Consider the following 20,726-nt stretch of genomic DNA (forward strand, 5'->3'; position numbering starts at 1 on the left):
TAATAATGCCCCCAGAGGTGGCCCTCATTAACTAATAATGCCCCCAGAGGTGCCCCCATGAACTAATAATGCTCCCAGAGGTGCCCCCATGAACTAATAATGCCCCTAGAGGTGCCCCCTATGAACTAATAATGCCCCCAGAGGTGCCCCCTATGAACTAATAATGCCCCCAGAGGTGCCCCCTATGAACTAATAATGCCCCCAGAGGTGCCCCCATGAACTAATAATGCCCCCAGAGGTGCCCCCTATGAACTAATAATGCCCCCAGAGGTTCCCCCTATGAACTAATAATGCCCCCAGAGGTGCCCCCATACAATAATAATGCCCCCAGAGGTGCCCCCATGAACTAATAATGCCCCAGAGGTGCCCCCATGAACTAATAATGCCCCCAGAGGTTCCCCCATAGACTAATAATGCCCCCAGAGGTGCCCCTATATTCTAATTATGCCCCCAGAGGTGCCCCCATATACTAATAATGCCCTCAGAGGTTTCCCCATGCGCTAATAATGCCCCCAGAGGTGCCCCCATATACTAATAATGCCCCCAGAGGTGCCCCCATATACTAATAATGCCCCCAGAGGTGCCCCCTATGAACTAATAATGCCCCCAGAGGTGCCCCCATATACTAATAATGCCCCCAGAGGTGCCCCCATGAACTAATAATGCCCCCAGAGGTTCCCCCATATACTAATAATGCCCCCAGAGGTGCCCCCATATACTAATAATGCCCCCAGAGGTGCCCCCATGAACTAATAATGCCCCCAGAGGTTCCTTATGCCCCCAGAGGTGCCCCCATATACTAATAATGCCCTCAGAGGTTTCCCCATGCGCTAATAATGCCCCCAGAGGTGCCCCCATATACTAATAATGCCCCCAGAGGTGCCCTCATATACTAATAATGCCCCCAGAGGTGCCCCCTATGAACTAATAATGCCCCCAGAGGTGCCCCCATATACTAATAATGCCCCCAGAGGTGCCCCCATGAACTAATAATGCCCCCAGAGGTTCCCCCATATACTAATAATGCCCCCAGAGGTGCCCCCATATACTAATAATGCCCCCAGAGGTGCCCCCATGAACTAATAATGCCCCAGAGGTGCCCCCATGAACTAATAATGCCCCCAGAGGTTCCCCCATAGACTAATAATGCCCCCAGAGGTGCCCCTATATTCTAATTATGCCCCCAGAGGTGCCCCCATATACTAATAATGCCCTCAGAGGTTTCCCCATGCGCTAATAATGCCCCCAGAGGTGCCCCCATATACTAATAATGCCCCCAGAGGTGCCCCCATATACTAATAATGCCCCCAGAGGTGCCCCCTATGAACTAATAATGCCCCCAGAGGTGCCCCCATATACTAATAATGCCCCCAGAGGTGCCCCCATGAACTAATAATGCCCCCAGAGGTTCCCCCATATACTAATAATGCCCCCAGAGGTGCCCCCATATACTAATAATGCCCCCAGAGGTGCCCCCATGAACTAATAATGCCCCCAGAGGTTCCCCCATAGACTAATAATGCCCCCAGAGGTGCCCCCATATACTAATTATGCCCTCAGAGGTTTCCCCATGCGCTAATAATGCCCCCAGAGGTGCCCCCATATACTAATAATGCCCCCAGAGGTGCCCCCATATACTAATAATGCCCCCAGAGGTGCCCCCTATGAACTAATAATGCCCCCAGAGGTGCCCCCATATACTAGTAATGCCCCCAGAGGTGCCCCCATGAACTAATAATGCCCCCAGAGGTTCCCCCATATACTAATAATGCCCCCAGAGGTGCCCCCATATACTAATAATGCCCCCAGAGGTGCCCCCATGAACTAATAATGCCCCAGGAGGTGCCCCCATAAAATAATAATGCCCCCAGAGGTTCCCCCATGCGCTAATAATGCCCCCAGAGGTGCCCCCATATACTAATAATGCCCCCAGTGGTGCCCCCATATACTAATAATGCCCCCAGAGGTGCCCCCATATACTAATAATGCCCCCAGAGGTGCCCCATGAACTAATAATGCCCCCAGAGGTGCCCCCATATACTAATAATGCCCCCAGAGGTGCCCCCATGAACTAATAATGCCCCCAGAGGTGCCCCCATATACTAATAATGCCCCCAGAGGTGCCCCCATGAACTAATAATGCCCCCAGAGGTGCCCCATGAACTAATAATGCCCCCAGAGGTGCCCCCATATACTAATAATGCCCCCAGAAGTGCCCCATGAACTAATAATGCCCCCAGAGGTTCCCCCATATACTAATAATGCCCCCAGAGGTGCCCCCATGAACTAATAATGCCCCCAGAGGTGCCCCCATATACTAATAATGCCCCAAGAGGTGCCCCCCATGAACTAATAATGCCCCCAGAGGTGCCCCTAAAAAAACAAACATCATACTCACCTAATCCGCGCTGTGTGCCTGCAGGCAGCAGCTCTTCCTCCTCTTCGGGCTCCATCTTGCGAGCCGCAGGGACGGGACTTCCGGCAGGCGTGATGATGTCACATGATCACGCCTGCCGGACAGGTCACGTCCCGGCCTCCCATAGGCTGCTGGTATGAATGCGATGCCCTGACCCGTGAGGGTCACTTCGCAGTGCAGGTGTTGTGAGCGGGCAGGAACCGGGGCAGCTGCAGGGTATAGGATTGTCACAGTATGGGGCCTGAGGATGGCACAGCTGAGGGACCGGTCTGCGGATACTGTGGTAGAATTGCTACTGGGCATGCGATTCTTTGCTGTACCTAGTCAGGGCACCAGTAAACGGACACCAATGCCAGGGTTCAGTAACAGCGGTGGTTACACTTTTATTGTAACTGAGGTAACTGGTAGCAACAGTCTCTTCCGGATGCAACCGGGTATATAGCAGACTTGTAAAGACAGAGCTAAGGTGGTGCTGCATAGGCTGAGGTGAAACGTGCCGGATGATGGGAGTAGTAATGAGAGAAGAATAGAGATGCTGGGTGGACTTAGAGTACTTGCGGTATGAATCTTGACCTGATGAGGAGATGAACAACAGGAACGACACCCAGATGAGAGGATACTCCAGGCACTTGAGCAGACGGACAGCCAGGATCTGTTACAGCAGAGCACCAGGTCCCCTCTTCTGAAGGTGAAGAGAGACACAAACACACAACTTGTCTCCTGAAGGTGGAGGACAAGACTGAGGTAGAACAGGAAGTCACATGGCACTCCTGGCCAGAGCCCGACGGCCATTGGAGGAACCATGGTTACAGGGCATGGTCACGTGATCCTCAGCCTTTGCATACCACTGCACAGAGTTAAACACATGTACAATATACATGAACCTGAGAGTAATAGGGACTACATAGTCACAGTTGCAGTGCAAATAGTTTCCAGAACAGGCATGGCTGTAGCAGCAAAAATAAACTGACAGCGAGAAACAGACAGCGTGTTCTGGGACACTGCATGAAGTGCTGGCAGCCTATGGGAGGGAATACAGAAGGAGGACGCTGACAGGTCCTGCTACTGTATTCTGATCGCTGTAATGTTCAGCCCGCTCACTGTGCAGGCGGAACATCAAAGCGATTTCTGCATCCCGAGAAGCTGCGCGGCCGCAGCTTCTCGGGATGCTCAGAGACAAGTGGCAAGGAGGGCCGTGCTGGCCCCCCTAGCATAGGGGCCTGGTCGTCATGGCGACCGCTGCGACCCCTATAGCTACGCCACTGTTCAGTTGACTTCCCTTCTGGAATTGAAATGAAAGTTATAGTACATTATGGACTGTATAAGGTGTTCATGGGCCAAATACAAGCAGCCTGTGTAGACTAGTTACCATAGTGCTTAGTATTTCTCTCCTTGTTTTGGTATTCCGGTGAAAATTCACTTTTATTCTGGCATCGTGGCGAGGCAAGGTGTCTAAGAGGCCAACACAATAAGTTGGAATCAGATGCGGGATGGACCTGTTCTTTGTACACTGGCCTCTCCTGGGCTAAAATATTACCCCAGGAGAGGTTAGTGTATATAGTACTGGTCCTTCCTGTATCTGAAGTCAACTTATCATGGTGGGATGGTACACACTATTTGATCAAATGGTATGCCAAGAGCTTCATTCTTTTTCTATTTTTTAATCTTTTCTATAGCAGTTTTGCTATCCTAAATGTGCTGCGTGCTGTTGCCCTTCTTTGTTTCTGTGTTTTAGAAGCCGGTGAAACTGGGAATTTAGATTCTGTCCATATATCAAGTTTACGCAGCATAATTAAGTCTTAAATGACAACCACCACAATGGAACATGACAGACACTGCTGTATGTCAATGAGGTTTGCCTATATTAAGGAGTGTGTGATTATGGCCTAAATCAACATTATAATTATTATAACACACCCCTTTGCAAGCCACACCCTTTTGGGCATGCCAGACTGCAGAATTTTTGTTCACTTATTTATTTTTTCTTGGCTAATTGCACTAAAGCTGGGAACTTCTTCTCTATGCACAGACAGCACAGTGCACACCACATGTAAAGCACGCAGGGAGCAGAGGCTGGCTGTAGAAAATGGCAATGGTTGCCCGTGATGTGGCTAGGGCTGGAGGCTGTGCAGTGGTGGCCAGAAGAGGCATCTCCCAGAATTCCACGAAGCTGGCAGGTGTGTCCCCTGTGTCAGCTGTTAAAAAGGTAGCCAGTGTGTGCTGGATGAATGGGGCAGATGGTGGGCAACAGCCATGCAGGTCTAGAGTGCTGAATTGTTTTTGAAGATGGATAAGGACTCAATAAAGGGTACCTATTATTTGGAGTGGGTGGCAGGATACTCCACAAAAATCCTGCTGGTGGGTTGTCTGTTCAGGCACGCGCCGGAGAAGGAGTTCTTCCGGCTTGGCCTTTGACTGGATACACTTACAATGCAGTGAAAGGCCAAACCAGAGGAAATACGTCTCCAGCGCGTGCCCGAATGGACATTCCGCTGGCAGGATTTTTGTGAGGTATCCTGCCGTCCACTCCAAATGACAGGTACCCTTTAAGTTCATTCTTTTTCAGTTCTTTTACATAACTATGACAACTTATATTAAAATATATTTGGGAACATTAGAACACAAGCTCCCCGTGATTTTGTTTGACAGTAAAAGAGGTATTCAGAAGTACCACAAACATTTCTTTTTCAGCTGGAGTGACACGTGTCATAGTTGACGATGTCATAAAAATAATGTTCCTGAGATCAATATTTTGTTGGTTACCAGGGAAAATATTATGTTTGTCTTAGATGAGGTAAGATGGCATTTTAAACTAAAAAGAGCCTGTACACAAGTCATGTGACCTTCACTGCGGGAGAATGTTCACCTGGACGACAAAGCTGTTTACTGAAATTTAGCATAAATATTTGTGATATTTAAAACCGTTCCAGCAATAATAGATGGAAATACCAAACGACAACCATAAATGGAAATACTGGCTTCTAAATCCAATGGGAGGTGAAAGCTGAGGAGGACATGTGACACATAGTGGTGTAAAGCCGTAAAGCCAGTTTATCATATCATATAAAGATATTAAATTAATTATATTAAATTATTAAAAAGAATTAAATGAATAAAAATAGGGTAAAGATATCATCTAAAAGGTCAACCTACATGAAAGCTTTTTTTTCTTTCTTTAACCCCTTCACGTCAGTAACATGTATATATACATCCTATAGCACATACCCCGTGCAGTAGGAATGTATATATACGTTCCTGTTACTGACGGGGTTAATGATGAGAGCGGAATCGCTGCAGAGATTGCGATCCCGCTCTCATCTGTGTCCAGCACCTGAGATAATGAGAATCAGCTGGGATCCCGCAGCTGACCCCCATTAACCCCTTAGTCACTAATAGGCCGATGCCGCCGCTGTATTTCATCTCCCCCCACCGTGAATCCACGGTGGGGGGAGATGAAATAAGTAAAATCAGACCCCAGATCATCCCCCCTAGTGCCCCAGTAACTAACCCCCCCTCCCCACGGCAGCCATCAGATCCTAGATGGCCGCCGCCATCACTTTGAACAGAGTATATCTGTTCACAGTGATCTTGTTGTAAAAATGAATGAAACACCCATGCTCTCCGCCACTGGAGGTAGCGGAGAGCATGGGGCAGTGATCGGGGACCCCCTTGTGGGGTCCCGGTACAAGCGTTCAGCGGTATATACTATATACCACTGATCGCTTGTGCCATGTGCTCCCCAGCACTTTTTATCCCCTGTCACCATGAATGATTGGTGACAGGGGATAAAAAGTGAAGTGTCCTGTCCCCCAAGTCGCCCCCACTCCCCCAGTCCCCCCCTGTCCCCCAGTCCCCCCCCCTTCCCCATATACTCACCTGATCCTGGGAGCTCCTTCCTCCTCGACCCACCTCGTAACCACCACACGTTGCCCGTAACCACCGCACGTTGCCCGTTGCCTGTAACCACTGCACGTTGCCCGTAACCACTGCACGTTGCCCGTGACCCCCTCCAGATTGTCCATAATCACCCCAGATTGCTTGTAACCACCCCAAATTACATGTACCCACCCCAGATTACCTATAAGCACTTCAGTCTATACGTAACAATTCTAGATTGTCTGTAACCCCTCCAGGTTGCCTGTAACCACCGCAGGTTGCGCATAACCACCCCAGGTTGCCCATAATCATGCCAGATTACATGTTACCCCCCGGATTGCACGCAACCACCGCAGGTTGCCTCTGACCACTGCACGTCGCCTCTGACCACGGCACCTTGCCTCTGACCACCGCAACTTGCCCAGGTTGCCTGTAACCACCCTAAGGTTGCCTGTAACCACCCCAGGTTGCCGTAACCACAGCAGGTTGCCCGTGACCACCCCATGTTGACCGTAACCACTCCAGATTACCCGTAACCACCCCAGATTACCCGTAACCACCTCAGACTGCCCACAACCACCTCCAGATTTCCCGGAACCACCCCAGACTGTCCGTAACCACCCCACATTACCTGTAATCTCATTTTTTTTATTTTATTTTAGTAACTGTGCTATTCTAATAACTATTACTAGCTGCGGTTTTGCTCCAGCAAATTGGGCTCCTTCCCTTCTGAGCCCTGCTGTGTGCCCATACAGTGGTTTATGCCCACATATAGGGTACCGTTCTACTCAGGAGAACCTGCGTTACAGATTTTGGGGTACATTTTTCCCCCTGTTCCTTGTGAAATTTAGAAATTTCAAACTAAACCAACATATTATTGGAAAAATTCAAGTTTTTCATTTTTACTGGCCAATTTTGAATACTTTCTTCTAATACCTGTGGGGACAAAATGCTCATCCTACCCCAAGATGAATTCTTTGAGGGGTGTACTTTCCAAAATGAGGTGACTTTTGGGGGGGTTCTATTCTGTAGACATTACAGGGGCGGTGCAAATGCACCTGGCGCTCAGAAACTTCTGCAGAAAAATCTGCACTGAAAATGCTAATTGGTGCTCCTTCCCTTTTGAGCTCGGCTGTGTGCCCATACAATAGTTTATGCCCACATATGGGGTACTGTTCTACTCAGGAGAACCTGAGTTACAGATTTTGGGGTGAATTTTCTCTCCTGTTCCTCGTGAAATTGAGAAATTTCAAACTAAAGGAACATATTATTGGAAAAATTCGAGTTTTTCATTTTTACTGTCTACTTTTGAATACTTTCCTCTAATACCTGTGGGGTCAAAATGCTCACCACACCCCAAAATGAATTCTTTGAGGGGTGCACTTTCCAAAATGGGGTGACTTATGGCGAGATTTTACTCCGCTGGCACTACAGGGGCACTGCAATCGCACCTGGCGCTCAGAAACTTCTTCAGCAAAATCTGCATTGAAAAAGCTAATTGGCACTCCTTTCCTTCTGAGCCCGGCTGTGTGCCCATACAGTGGTTTATACCGACATATGAGGTACCATTTTACTCAGGAGAACCTGTGTTACAAATTTTGAGGTACCTTCTTTCTCTTGTTCCTCGTGAAATTGAGAAATTTCAAACTAAAGGAACATATTATTGGAAAAATTCGAGTTTTTCATTTTTACTCTCTACTTTTGAATACTTTCCTCTAATACCCGTGGGGTCAAAATGCTCACCACACCCCAAAATATATTCTTTGAGGGGTGCACTTTTCAAAATGGGGTGACTTATGGCGAGATTTTACTCCGCTGGCACTACAGGAGCACTGCAAACTCACTGCACACTGCGCTCAGAAACTTTTTCAGCAAAATCTGCATTGAAAAAGCTAATTGGCGCTCCTTTCCTTCTGAGCCCTGCTGTGTGCCCATGCAGTGGTTTATGCTCACATATGAGGTACCTTTTTACTCAGGAGAACCTGCGTTACAAATTTTGTGGTACTTTTTCTTCTCTTGTTCCTCGTGAAATTGAAAAATTTCAAACTAAAGGAACATATTATTGGAAAAATTAGAGTTTTTCATTTTTACTGTCTAATTTTGAATACTTTCCTCTAACACCTGTGGGGTCAAAATGCTCATCCTACCCGAAGATGAATTCTTTGAGGGGTGCACTTTCCAAAATGGGGTGACTTTTGGGTTTTTTTCTCTTTGCTGACACTACAGGGGCTCTGCAAATGCACCTGGCGCTCGGAAACTTCTTCAGCAAAATCTGCAATGGAAAAGCTAATTGGCGCTCCCTTCCTTCTGAGCCCCGCTGTGTGCCCATACAGTGGTTTACGCCCACATATGGGGTACCGTAGTACTCAAGAGAACCTGCGTTACAAATTTTGGGGTGCTTTTTCTCTCATGTTTCTTTTGAAAATGAGAAACTTTAATCTAAACGTATATATTATTGGAAAATTTTAATTTTTCATTTTTTTACGGCCTAATGGTGAATACTTTCCTCCAGCCCCTGTAGGGTTAAAATGCTCATTATACCCCTAGATTAATTCTTTAAGGTGTGTAGTTTCCAAAATGGGGTCACTTATGGGGGTTTCCAGTATACAAACCTCCTAAATCAACTTAAAAAAAGAACTAGTCCCTAAAAAAAATCAGTTTTGGAAACTTTCACAAAAATGTGGTAATTTGCTGATAAATTTCTAAGCCCCGTAACACCCTAAAAAAGTAAAATATGTTTATGAAATGAAGACAGAATAAAGAGGACATATCGGTTATGTGACTTAGTAACTAATTTATGTGATACGACTTTCTTTTTTTAGAAGCAGAGAATTTCAAAGTTCATAAAATGCTAATTTTTAAAATTTTTCATGATATTTTGATGTCTTTCACAAAGTAGTGACCAAATTTTGCCACTAATATAAAGTGCCATATGTAACGAAAAAACAATCTCAGAATTGCTAGCATACGTTAAAGCATCACTGAGCTATAAGCGCATAAAGTGAGACAGGTCAGATTTAGAAAAATGAGCCTGGTCCTTTTGGTGCAAATAGGCTTGGTCTTAAAGGGATTAAGGAAACAAACCAGAATTACAAAGAATTTTTTTTAAAATGCTGTCATGTATATCAATGTTTCTCTGTGCTCATAAAGGAGAATGCCGGTGAAATCCCCCCTCCCAGTTCAGTTGCAAGTCCAAAGTTATTCAACCTGTACATGTAATTTATTAGCTGATTCAACCGCACTTTTTTCACCCAGTATGGCTGGGTGTCTTGTAGTTTAAGAATTTCTGGTTGCATCATAGGCCCGTTCAAAGGTGCAATTTTGAGTCTTGATGTTCTGTATTTTCATCATGGTTCAGGATGTTCTTTCTAGCAGGATGTCGACTACCTCTTGTCTTGTAGTCATGCCTCCCTTGTCTGTTCTCGGGAGAAGCAGGAACAGTGGTCTCTGGATACAGAAAGTGCCCACCTCCCTGGCTGACATCAGCTTGCAGTCACATGGTCTTCCAGGTCCATGTCACTGCATTGCCTGGCCAATGATGATGACAGATGGGGCCGGACAGAAGATGCTAGGGATGATGACACCGGGGACGGGACAGATGATGCTAAGGATGATGACAGTGGGGGCGGGGGGGGGGGGGGAAACTGATGACACCAGTGGCAGGCCAAAGGATGCTAAGGATGATGACAATGAGGACGGGACAGAGGATGCTAGGGATGATGACACTGGGGACGGGATAAACAATGCTAAGTATGATGACACCGGGGGCAGGGGGATCTGTAGGCTCTGAGCAGCGCAAGGCTCACTCATTGTTTTATTTTCACTCAATATTACATGCTTATTTTGGTGTTAATATACTGTATGTGAACATAGCCTTTTAGATAGCATGAATAAGATATATACTGCATGTTTAGGCTATGTTCCCACTACATAAAAATGATGGACATCTTTCTAGACAAAAGTAGCAGAGAATCCTGGCAGTGCTTGCATTGTATGGTCAGCTCTCCTTTCACACAGCACCAAAACCTCTGTAATCACACAGTGACATTATACTGACTAAATTGTTGCATAACAAAGAGCATTGTCTCCTGGTAAGCTTAGCCTAAGTTAATTGCCCTGAGCTGATATACAACCTGCATGATGAACAGGTGTCTTTCCTTGTGTGAGCGCAAAAGGACTGGGACCTGTGTTCGGTCTCTTTTTTTTGAACAGAGAAAAGACCAAATATCAGCATGGAGGGAGCATGGAGCACAGTTTGGCTATATGTATAACATTGATTTAAACATAGAAAACGTAAAAAATAAAGTATATGGCAAATCTGCTTGCTTTAATACCAAACAAAAGTAACTAAAAAATAATGAAAACTTTCTAAATCAGACTGAAAACTATTCAGCATGGGTCCAAATATTGCCAGTCTGTTCCTTAGAAAACCTTGGATATGTTTTTTCTAGTACTGTATATTTAAAAGAAGAGTCCTTCAGCCTGTAACATTTGGGATGATGGTGAAACATTTCCTAAGAAAAAACTTTGCAATATGTTTTGTGATATAAAAGCAACCAAAAAAACAATAAAAGGGTTTTGCATGATGTCTGCGTATTCAGCACTGTTAAAAGGCTAGATATATCCTTCTCTAGTCTTATTCACATTTCCAGCCCCATGACTGGTCAGTTGATGGCAATTTGAAGTTCAATTTTACTTTGAGGATTTAACGGGGGCACACTAAGCGAGTCCATGATCTTTTGTGAGTTATTTAATGTAGATCATCTCATAAGTTATCTTTCACTGAACGGTACTGTTGCAAAGACGTGCAAATAGGACAAAAAAAATGTGAACTACTGACAATACAAACATGCTTTACTTTTACTATAGTCCCTTTTTTTTTTTTTTTTTAACTTCCAACTCCTTCAGCTACCAGTATTGAAATGTTGAGTGTTTGGGTTCAGAAAAACACTGCTGAACCCAAACCTCTGGACTAAAATTTGGACAACCAATCACAGTCCATTCTGAGAAATGAAAGCTGAGCTGTGATTGGTTGCTAATTGTGGTAAAAGGAGCCTTGAAAACTCTTTGCTTATTATATAAAGCTTTTCAGGTAGTATTCAGTGGTCAAATAAGTATACTAGAAGGAAGCTGTAACAGCCATTGGTATATTAAGTATTCTGCGCTGCAAACCATTCCACAATAATTTTACAATTAAAGGGGTCTTCTATGGAATTTTTTATTTAGAACTGTGTCCAGGCAGGTTTTAAATAGAAAAATGCCATATATTTGCCTTGCTGGCTCCCTGTCACCCTTGTTCTTACAGAGCTCGCACTCCTTCTCACACTCCTGTTGTGCAGCAGCTCTAGTATTGGTGAGAGCACATGCAGTGGTCCACTACGCAGCCAACCAGTGGGTGCGGCGGTGTGATTGGCAGTTTTTTTGTTGTTGTGTATAACATTTGCAGATTTCCCAGACTTTTTAGTTCTGTGAAGTATCACCAATCAAATCACCTTTCATCAAATACAAGGCCAAACAGAAATGTATCTTACATTTCCCGGAAATCAAGGTTATTTATTTTATAATAAAATATCTGATTTTTAAGTCCCTTTTTGCAGTAAAGTGATAGTCTATTGATAATAACCATCAATTGCGGCCACCATTACTAATATACCGACACCTTTATACGTTAAATGACGTCTGTCTGGAAACGTAGACTAAATGTGTCCTAATCATGTGATGGAAGTGTACAGCTCATTACAGTTACAGTAGGGCTATTAGAGCTCCCCCTTGTGACAAACTGTGCACTTACAGTATGTTATTGTCACATGACCAGGACAGATTTTATTATTTTGTTTACAAGTATAATGTCATGAATTTTTAAATATATTATTTAATATATTTAAAAATGCATGACATTAAAAAGAATCTGTCCTGGTCATGTGACAATAACATACTGTAAGTGCACAGTTTGTCACAAGAGGGAGCTCTAATAACCCTACTGTAACTGTAATGAGCTGTACACTTGAGCTTCCATCACATGATTAGGACACATTTAGTCTACGTTTCCAGACAGACTTCAATTAACGTATAAAGGTGTCGGTATATCAGTAATGGCGGATGCAATTAATGGTTATTATCAATGGACGGCCACCTTTTGCCATTAAATGATGTAACACTCCTGTAGCGGGAACAGAACTTTACTGTTATATTTGGATTTAATCATACTGTTTGTTTACACAAGGCTATGTTCCCACTAGAGGAACATATCAGGCAAAGGTGGCCACCTCAATATGTACCCAGCCGCTAATATAGATCATGATCATTACTAGCAGCCATCTATATAACAAGATGGCCGCCTTTTGTGTTATTGGAATTCTCTATATATTCTTACAGGAACAAGGAAACACACATAATTTCTATAAAAAATAAAATATTTTATTTTTCATCTAGAAAAGTGCAAACATGTACCTTTTGGTCACACTTCTCAACAAGTATAAATGTTGAAAACAAAAGTACAGTCATAAACAAGGCCGAAACAGATTATCAGAGTAAAAATCACACGCAGTTTCAAGATTTCAGCATTTGGTCATTAAAGCATGAATAATAACAAATATGTCCGTTCTATCTATTACTTCCTGGGCTCACATAGATAGTCCCTTGTCACTGAGTATCATTTTTACCTATTAATCTATTTCAAACTTTGTATTTCTTCAGACAAGTATTACAAAGTACTTATCGGGAACCGAGAACATGATAATAATAATAATAATAAAAACAAACAAACAAAACAAAAAAAAACAGATTATCAAAATATTTAAGCATTATAAAAATGGAAAACATGAACAAAACAATTTTAAGTTAATTTAGATAACTGTACAAAAATATATATACATTATGTACAATAACTATAAAAAGCAAGATTACAACATGCCTTACAGCACGATGCAAACTTTCCAGTCTTGTTACAAACATAGTTTCCATTCCACTCCATATGTTTACTTAAGGTTGGCTAACAATGAGTTGTCCCACAAGGACAACTTACTGTATTTAGCACCAAAGTGAAGCCAGAGTGTATCTTCCAGCTGTCACTGCCACGGTGCTGGTTCATTATATATTGTATATATAAATAGTAAGAGCTTTTTTTTCCAGTTGCATTACTGGGTACAAAATAAACCACTATACTCAGTGAATACTGCATAACATCAGTGAATGTACAGTGACGTTATGTTGCACCCAGGGCAGCTTTGGTGGTCTGGTTCATCTTGCTTTCTTCAAACCAGTGGCTGGGGTCATTCATCAATCAAGTCATAAAGCAAAGACTTTCCTTTAAACAATCTTAAATACGTTCTTGTGCTATAAAAATATGTTTAGCAATGAGATGCAAAGTCATTTCAAGTTATACAGTCTTTAAGGTGTGGTCCTATGGATCTATGCCATATCGCCGTACATTTTTCTGTAGTACATGGACTCAAAGATGTCATTGTCTCCTGGGCAGTTGTAATGGCATGCACACGTTTTAATGAACATCATCTTCTTCTTCATGACTTCGCCATCAGGACATTTGAACTCTACTGGGAGGGTGGCTGTTCTGTGAGGAGTGCAACAACGGCCATCTGTGCAGACCCCACAAAACTTGGCTCTGTAGGTTTTTACACTTGTGCAGCCGGAAAGCTCAAACTTGATTGGTTTGGAAATCTTGGGGGTTCGGATACATTTCTTTCCTTTCTGTTGTGGAAAAACAAACAGATTGCACATTACAGATCAGATGTATAATAGGTTAACTTACTGTCTTAACATTTCAGTAATGGACCGTATATCCTCTTTGAGAAGACCACCCAAAATTTCATTGCATAGTGGTCTTCTATGGTGGTGGTCTTCTCAAAGAAAGTGGCCACTATGCATAATGTATGGTGGTCCGAAAATCTGGTCTGGATAAGGGAGGAGACTATTCATTGTATTTATAGGGATTAATCGCTAAATTATTAAATAAGACTATACTAGATTTGCAATGTGTTAATCTACATCAATGGGAACTCAACTCACCTTAATATTTTCCTCTAGATCTGCCTCGCAAGGTCTGACCATGCACAGACGGCTCTGTTTCTCCAGTCTGCAGTGCTCATTGTCATTGGTAACACGAGTAGAGATTCCCATTCCACAGGTCTTTGAGCAAGCACTCCATTCAGTGGTCTGCACCAAGCAGTTGGCTCGGATCAGGGATGGATCGGGACCGTAAGTTTCCTCCATTCTGAAAGCTGCAGAGGAAATAATAAAGACACATTGAATGTCTGTTCAAAAATGTGCTCACAACCTCAAATTAAGTGATAAATTTACTATTATATTTACAATTATAGGTCGGGTTCACACTATGTAAAAAACACGGCCGTATTTTATAACAATGGCCGATGTTTGTGCAAATACGTCCGTTGTTATGAAATACGGCCGTGTTTTTTAGGTAGTGTGAACATAGCCATATACTATATTTAGCCAAACTATGTTTTTACAATATACGATAATGAAATATAAGTAGCATGATGTACACTATATAATAGAATAACATAACAGTGATTATAGATTACAACATACCTGGAAGAGCTGGTCCGACCATGGTCCTCTCCATAGGCTGATCACAGACCCATTCTTCACAGCATTTGCCAGGCAGTTTTACTCTTCTTGGAAAAGGACAGTCAGGGCTAGCCAGACGAATCTCCATGCTGCACAGTGGAACGCAGCCCACTACTCCATCTACACAAGTGCACTGGTACTTGCAGCTGCTTTGGAAAGACTCTCCACTTCTATAGACCATACCGTTAAGTTCACAAGGGACACCTTCCTTGGCTGCAATGAAAATAATAATACCATTTAGGACTATAGTTCAAAGAGATCCCAGCAAATACTACTGTCTATCAATTGCTGACTAAGTGACTATACCTATTGTGAATGTTGATATGTATACTGTACATATAACTACAGTCATGTATAAATCAGTAGGAGACTGTAATGTTGAAGTACACAGTATATAGGTTATAGGTTGAACTTGATGGACTCTTGTCTTTTTTCAACCTTACTATGTACCTATGAAGTTAATAACAGGTTTTTAAGAAACCAGCAGCGTTACTAGAAAACAGCATAGTATAGTTACTCTAGACCTACTAGCACACACATTTAATAAGTACTGTTAATATTTTAGATTTAAACTCACCGGTGCAAACTCCAATTTTTCTGTTCATTCTGGACCCAAAATCACAGAAAAGTCTTTTGTGGGGGTCACATACATCTTTCTCGGTACAAAGTTCTCCCAGCTGCTTGGCACATACTTTACAGCAGCCACATCCATCCTGCACCAGACTGACACCAGGGTCACATTCAGGTACCCTCTGTGGGCATTGGCATTCTCCAGTGCAATCCTGGGCATCACATACCTGTAACGCAGGACAAAAACACATCAGTAAGCTGAACATTTCTACTTCTGCCAAGATAGAGGCATATTCAAACATGCAACAAGAATATATACATATAGACCCCAACCTATAATGATCTTATACCCCAGCTAAGAGACTAGCTTCCCTTTAAGAAGAATGTCATTTTAACTTACCCAGGAGATAAGAGCAATGAGGAGCAGGGATGTCACTTTTCCTGAAGCCATCATTCAATATTCTGTAAGTCAAAAGAAAGTCTCCTTCTGTCGTCCTCTGTAGATCTCAGTGGGATCGCGTTTTGGGTTTCTCGCTTTTATTTCAGAGTCTCTAAGCCTCCTTCCTTAGCCCCTGTTTTGCTGAGTTTGATTCCTCTCTCAGGTTCTGGAAGAGTTGTTGTGTGAGTCTAGCAGGGAGCTGCTGCCCTTTTATATGCTGCAGGCTGTCCAGACAGGCCAATGAGCTGAATGGAGTCCTACACAAGCAGGGACATTCCTGACATTCCTCCCAACCTTCCTGCCCCATCAGCTCACACCGGATTGATCCTGACCCCTTGACACTCCGCATTCCTTCTGTCTGAAAAAACTGGCACACTCCATAGCACAAAAAAGGTGCTGTATCCTCGCCATCAAATAGGATTTTCTCCTCGCTTTTATATCATTTGCACTCTGCCTTCTATCATTTTATATGGAAAGAAGGTTTGAGCCTTGTTTTCGTATGGCTGGTCTCTGTCCCAGACTTCCTCACCATTCCACTTTTATGTTACAGTAATCGTGTTAACACATCCGACTGTTAGATGGAACCACAATACAAAAATATGTTTCATTTTTTTTCTTGTTTCATAAGCAACCTACACAAGGGAAGGGCACCTCAAGGAAATAAGAATTTTCAGAATGTCTTATTCTGAGAGGAAGCTATGCTCCCATTGCTATTGTAATCAACACATCAACATATGCTAGCAAATGATAAAATAAATATAAATTAAAAAAAAAAAATAATAATAATAAAAAAAAAAAAAAAAAAAATATATATATATATATATATATATATATATATATATTGATATATTTTTTTAATATATACTATTTTACAGTCAAGTCATACATTGTGACCTAATTTAAATTAGGGTATTCTATAAAATGATAATAATAATAATAATAATAATAATAATAATAATAATAATAATAATAATAATAAATTACAACCTGACTGAATATAGGATTTTCTATTAGAAAAAAAATATTCATTTAGTTTAATAGAATATCCTATATACAGTCAGGTCATAAATTTTAGGCAGACACACATACACACACACACACACACACACACACACACACACACACACACACACACATATGTTTTTTGTTTTTTTATTTTTTTCCTTTTTTTATGTAGTAATTAAAATCATATAACAGCATAAAGTTGGGCAAAGAATTAGAAATATTACTATAAAGAAACATGTATCTTCACTAACATCTGACTGACCATCATGAAGCATGGGAAGCAATGTAAAACAATTTATTTTACTGAATGAGTAGTGGATATGTGGAGCAGACTTTCAGATGTGGTTGATAAATCCACAGTAAATGAATGTACTCATGCTTGGGATACACATATAGCTATCATAGGATAAAAATAAAATATTATAAGGGCAAGGCATCTTTCTTCCGACTATGTTTCCATTCATTGTAATAAACGTGTATTTATTATATAAAGTAATGTGTAATGTTACGCAATGACTACATGGTCCAAACTTGATTTCCAGTATGAAAAAAAACTGTATCAATATTTACATTAGTGGATGTCAAGATGGTGCTCATGCGGGCACTTGGCTCTGGTTGCTCAGAAACCATGAATGTTGTGGTGACTCCGGGACACAAAAGGTTACAACACTCACATACTTCTCTATAAATAAAGTTATGGGCAGGATAATGTGTGTGAGGAGGAGAATAGGAGTGAACATACCCAGGAGCTTTCCTAATATCAGCTAATAGGTATGATGTCATACACTAGTCAGAGTAACAAGGTCAGGCAGGGATGCCCTTGTTCTGTAGCCTCAGGCCATTGATTGATACACTTGTCTAGCTGAAGGGAGGGGAGTAGAGAAGAACTCACACAATGCACATTGTTTCTCTTGGTACATTATTACATATTGGTCCTCGCTGCTCAATAATAAAACTGGAATCTTTAAAAATTGGAAAGCGATCAATATGATAGTGTCACGTTACAAATCATCAATGCTACTGTTGCCATTTTAGCATTATTCCTTACTAGCCCAATGTTGTATGGACACATCAAATATGTCATAGTCTTTATACCAGTGCAAAGATGATGGCTGTACAGTACAAACTACATGGCAAAGTCATGAATGGCAAATATAAGCTCTATAGATCTTCAATGGTTAACTATACAGAATATGGTGTTAAGAAGCCAACTGAAGGACTATGCGTAGTTGACATTAAGAGTGTTTGCATTGCATAGGCATTGCCCATTCATGGATGCACTGGATGTAGAAGCTCCTGAGATCAGCCTTGAATATAGAATTGCTGTTCCAAATAGACTATATGGCCTTCGGGCAAGTCAGCTGAGCCCCATTAATGGCTGTTATTCATTGAGACCTATCACAAATTAGGGCTCCACTGGATTTCCCTATATAGTAATAACATTGTGTTGTTTTATTCGATGTACCTATAAGAGTTAATGTTCAGTATTCCTGACTTTCCTGCAGGTGTTAATATAAAGAATTCCTTCACAGGAAAATATTTTTCTGGTAAAATGAGGAATTTAGCTCCGTTGGCAGCACATGTATATTTACACAGCTATATACAGTGGGTTTACATCTGCTTCAAATGCAGCAGTTTAGTCGGCTCTTGTAAATTGTACAGGTGGAGATCTTACTACATTCCTTCTTTTTTCCTGCTTTTTTTTAAGTCATTTGATCAGGTATCAGACATACTGTACCGAAAACTGGACAAACTACAGGAAAGTGGCTAGACTTGAAGTGTTTGTGTACTTAAAGAAGGAATCTTGCACATTTTCAGCTTTCAGTCACAGACATTTTCTTATTAGAGCAATTGAAGGTCTGTGCCAGCCCTCAAAACGGAAATCAAAAGCTCCCAGAGAAACATATCGAAGGAATGCAAGACTTTAGCCAAAAGCTGTACGCAATGCACAGACAGAGGAAGTCTGGCCCTATATGGAGATTTGCACAGTGTGCTATTTATCTCTGTGATAGCCGAAATGCTGAACCAGGTACTATTTCTAGCTGTCTTAAGGTTCACAATGTCTTGAAAGAAAGTGTGTGTGTGTGTGTGTGTTTTTTCCAGGCTTCCGATTAAGTAACCGCCTGAACACAGACACTGTCTAAGGGGCCCTACTTTAGGTCTCTTTTAAGAACCTCAGTTCCAGGCAGGCTGTTTTCCATCGACTTTAACATGGTTTCCTTTTTGGTTAGTTTTAGGAATAAATAGGTGCATGATGCGGTTGAAGTAAAATAAACCTACGTCTTATAGCTAAACATCTTAAGACACTTCATACTAAAAACCTTCAATCTTAATAAACAATACTAAGGTGCTGTCTACTTCTATCCATTTCTTCACTGTCCCCCACATAATACAATTATCATTTATCTATTTAAAGGGATATTCCATAATAAGATTCCAAAATATTTTTTTATATGTTGCTGCCCGTGCGTATATCATAACAGACCTAGCCTGTTCTTAACTTTCTGCATTCCTCTGGTGTCATCCCACATCATCTACGGTCCCCAGGTAAACAATCTTGCCTCCACTTCTGAGACGGACTTGTCTGGGGGTGACAGTCCGCTTAACCAATCACTGGCCATGGTGCTGTCCCATCTTGGTCAGTGGTTGGCTGAGCAGGCTGTCACCCTCAGATGAGTCCAGTCAGGAGTGGAGGTGGGAGCAGCCCTAGGGTAACACTCAGCTTCTGCAGATGATGGGAACCAAATGGCAAGTTTATGGGTTCGGAGAAGTTGCCGAACCTGGACACTTTTCTCAAATCTGCTCAACACTACATAGGAGATAATCTCAGATGAAGAGAAGGATGGTCCTACTCAGTGAACGACAGCTGTTTTTGTATAATTGGGCTTAGATAGCTGTCAATCCCTGATTAGGACCGCCCACTTGACCACATAACCCAGAACGAGCAGATATTTTCATGAATAAATGACAAGTTATCCTGTAACTTTTCCCACTAAATTATCTATCAATCTGCTCAGCTCCTCCAGCTTTATATCGTGCTTTCTGCAGACAGGACTGAATTTCACATCCCTTCCAAATATCAGAATATTTTTAGTTATGAGGTCATTAAAAAGGTATAGATTGCTATAGATACAAAGTTTGTGCCGCAATATTTTAATTGCTTTAGGTTTTGATTTTTAGAGGGAGTGCTCATAAGAAAACGTTCATACATAAGTACATCTATCCAATGACATGAACATTTTTCTTAATCTTAAACATCCTTGTACATCTATCACTTTTTTTTCCTTGTATCATTTGCCCCAGTACTGTATGTCAGATGTATAGAATACAGAACTCATTTACTTCAGTGTAAACCAACAAGGCAGGTGACCTAGACTGTATTTTTCACGTAGGATGGGTGTTACCTGGCTTTAGCTTGTAAAGTCACACCTTTTTTTTTTTTTTTTTTCTTGTTACATGTAATGGCCTGTAGTGGAGTATTATGGTTTAATGACTTCTGCTTGTACAAATATATTGTTGTGAGTAATACATGACATTATGTTGTAACTGAAGTAATTATACCTATTAACATTTGCTTGCGTAACACATTAACAAGATATTTTTAACTCTGTACACTTTCTTCCACCAAAGCTTCTGTCCTGACATGTTGCCTTAGTATGCCAAATTAGTAAAGAGCGTAAAGAGAGTAAAGAGAGTAAAAGCACTGTCTCACAACAGGGGTTTTGCATAGCGATAACACATTTCTTCAGATTTTCATATGATTGTTTTATAAGGAGCTGAGCACAATATAAAAGCAGTTTTGCAATATAGTCT

At 42.0% G+C, this 20,726-nt stretch overlaps 1 protein-coding gene across 1 annotated transcript; it reads right to left on the reverse strand.

The window, feature by feature from the left end:
* Positions 1 to 12,687: 12,687 nt before the first annotated feature.
* On the reverse strand, positions 12,688 to 16,106 carry CCN2 (cellular communication network factor 2). Its single transcript, XM_069973702.1, has 5 exons — positions 15,870 to 16,106; positions 15,477 to 15,696; positions 14,861 to 15,112; positions 14,318 to 14,529; positions 12,688 to 13,999 (listed from the first exon to the last, which is right to left on the reverse strand). Exons 1-5 carry the CDS (start codon positions 15,921 to 15,923, stop codon positions 13,703 to 13,705), a joined length of 1,035 nt encoding a protein of 344 aa, XP_069829803.1. The 5' UTR covers positions 15,924 to 16,106; the 3' UTR covers positions 12,688 to 13,702.
* Positions 16,107 to 20,726: the final 4,620 nt, after the last annotated feature.

This window comes from Dendropsophus ebraccatus, chromosome 6 (assembly GCF_027789765.1).
Source record: "Dendropsophus ebraccatus isolate aDenEbr1 chromosome 6, aDenEbr1.pat, whole genome shotgun sequence".
NCBI classification, from domain to species: domain Eukaryota; kingdom Metazoa; phylum Chordata; class Amphibia; order Anura; family Hylidae; genus Dendropsophus; species Dendropsophus ebraccatus.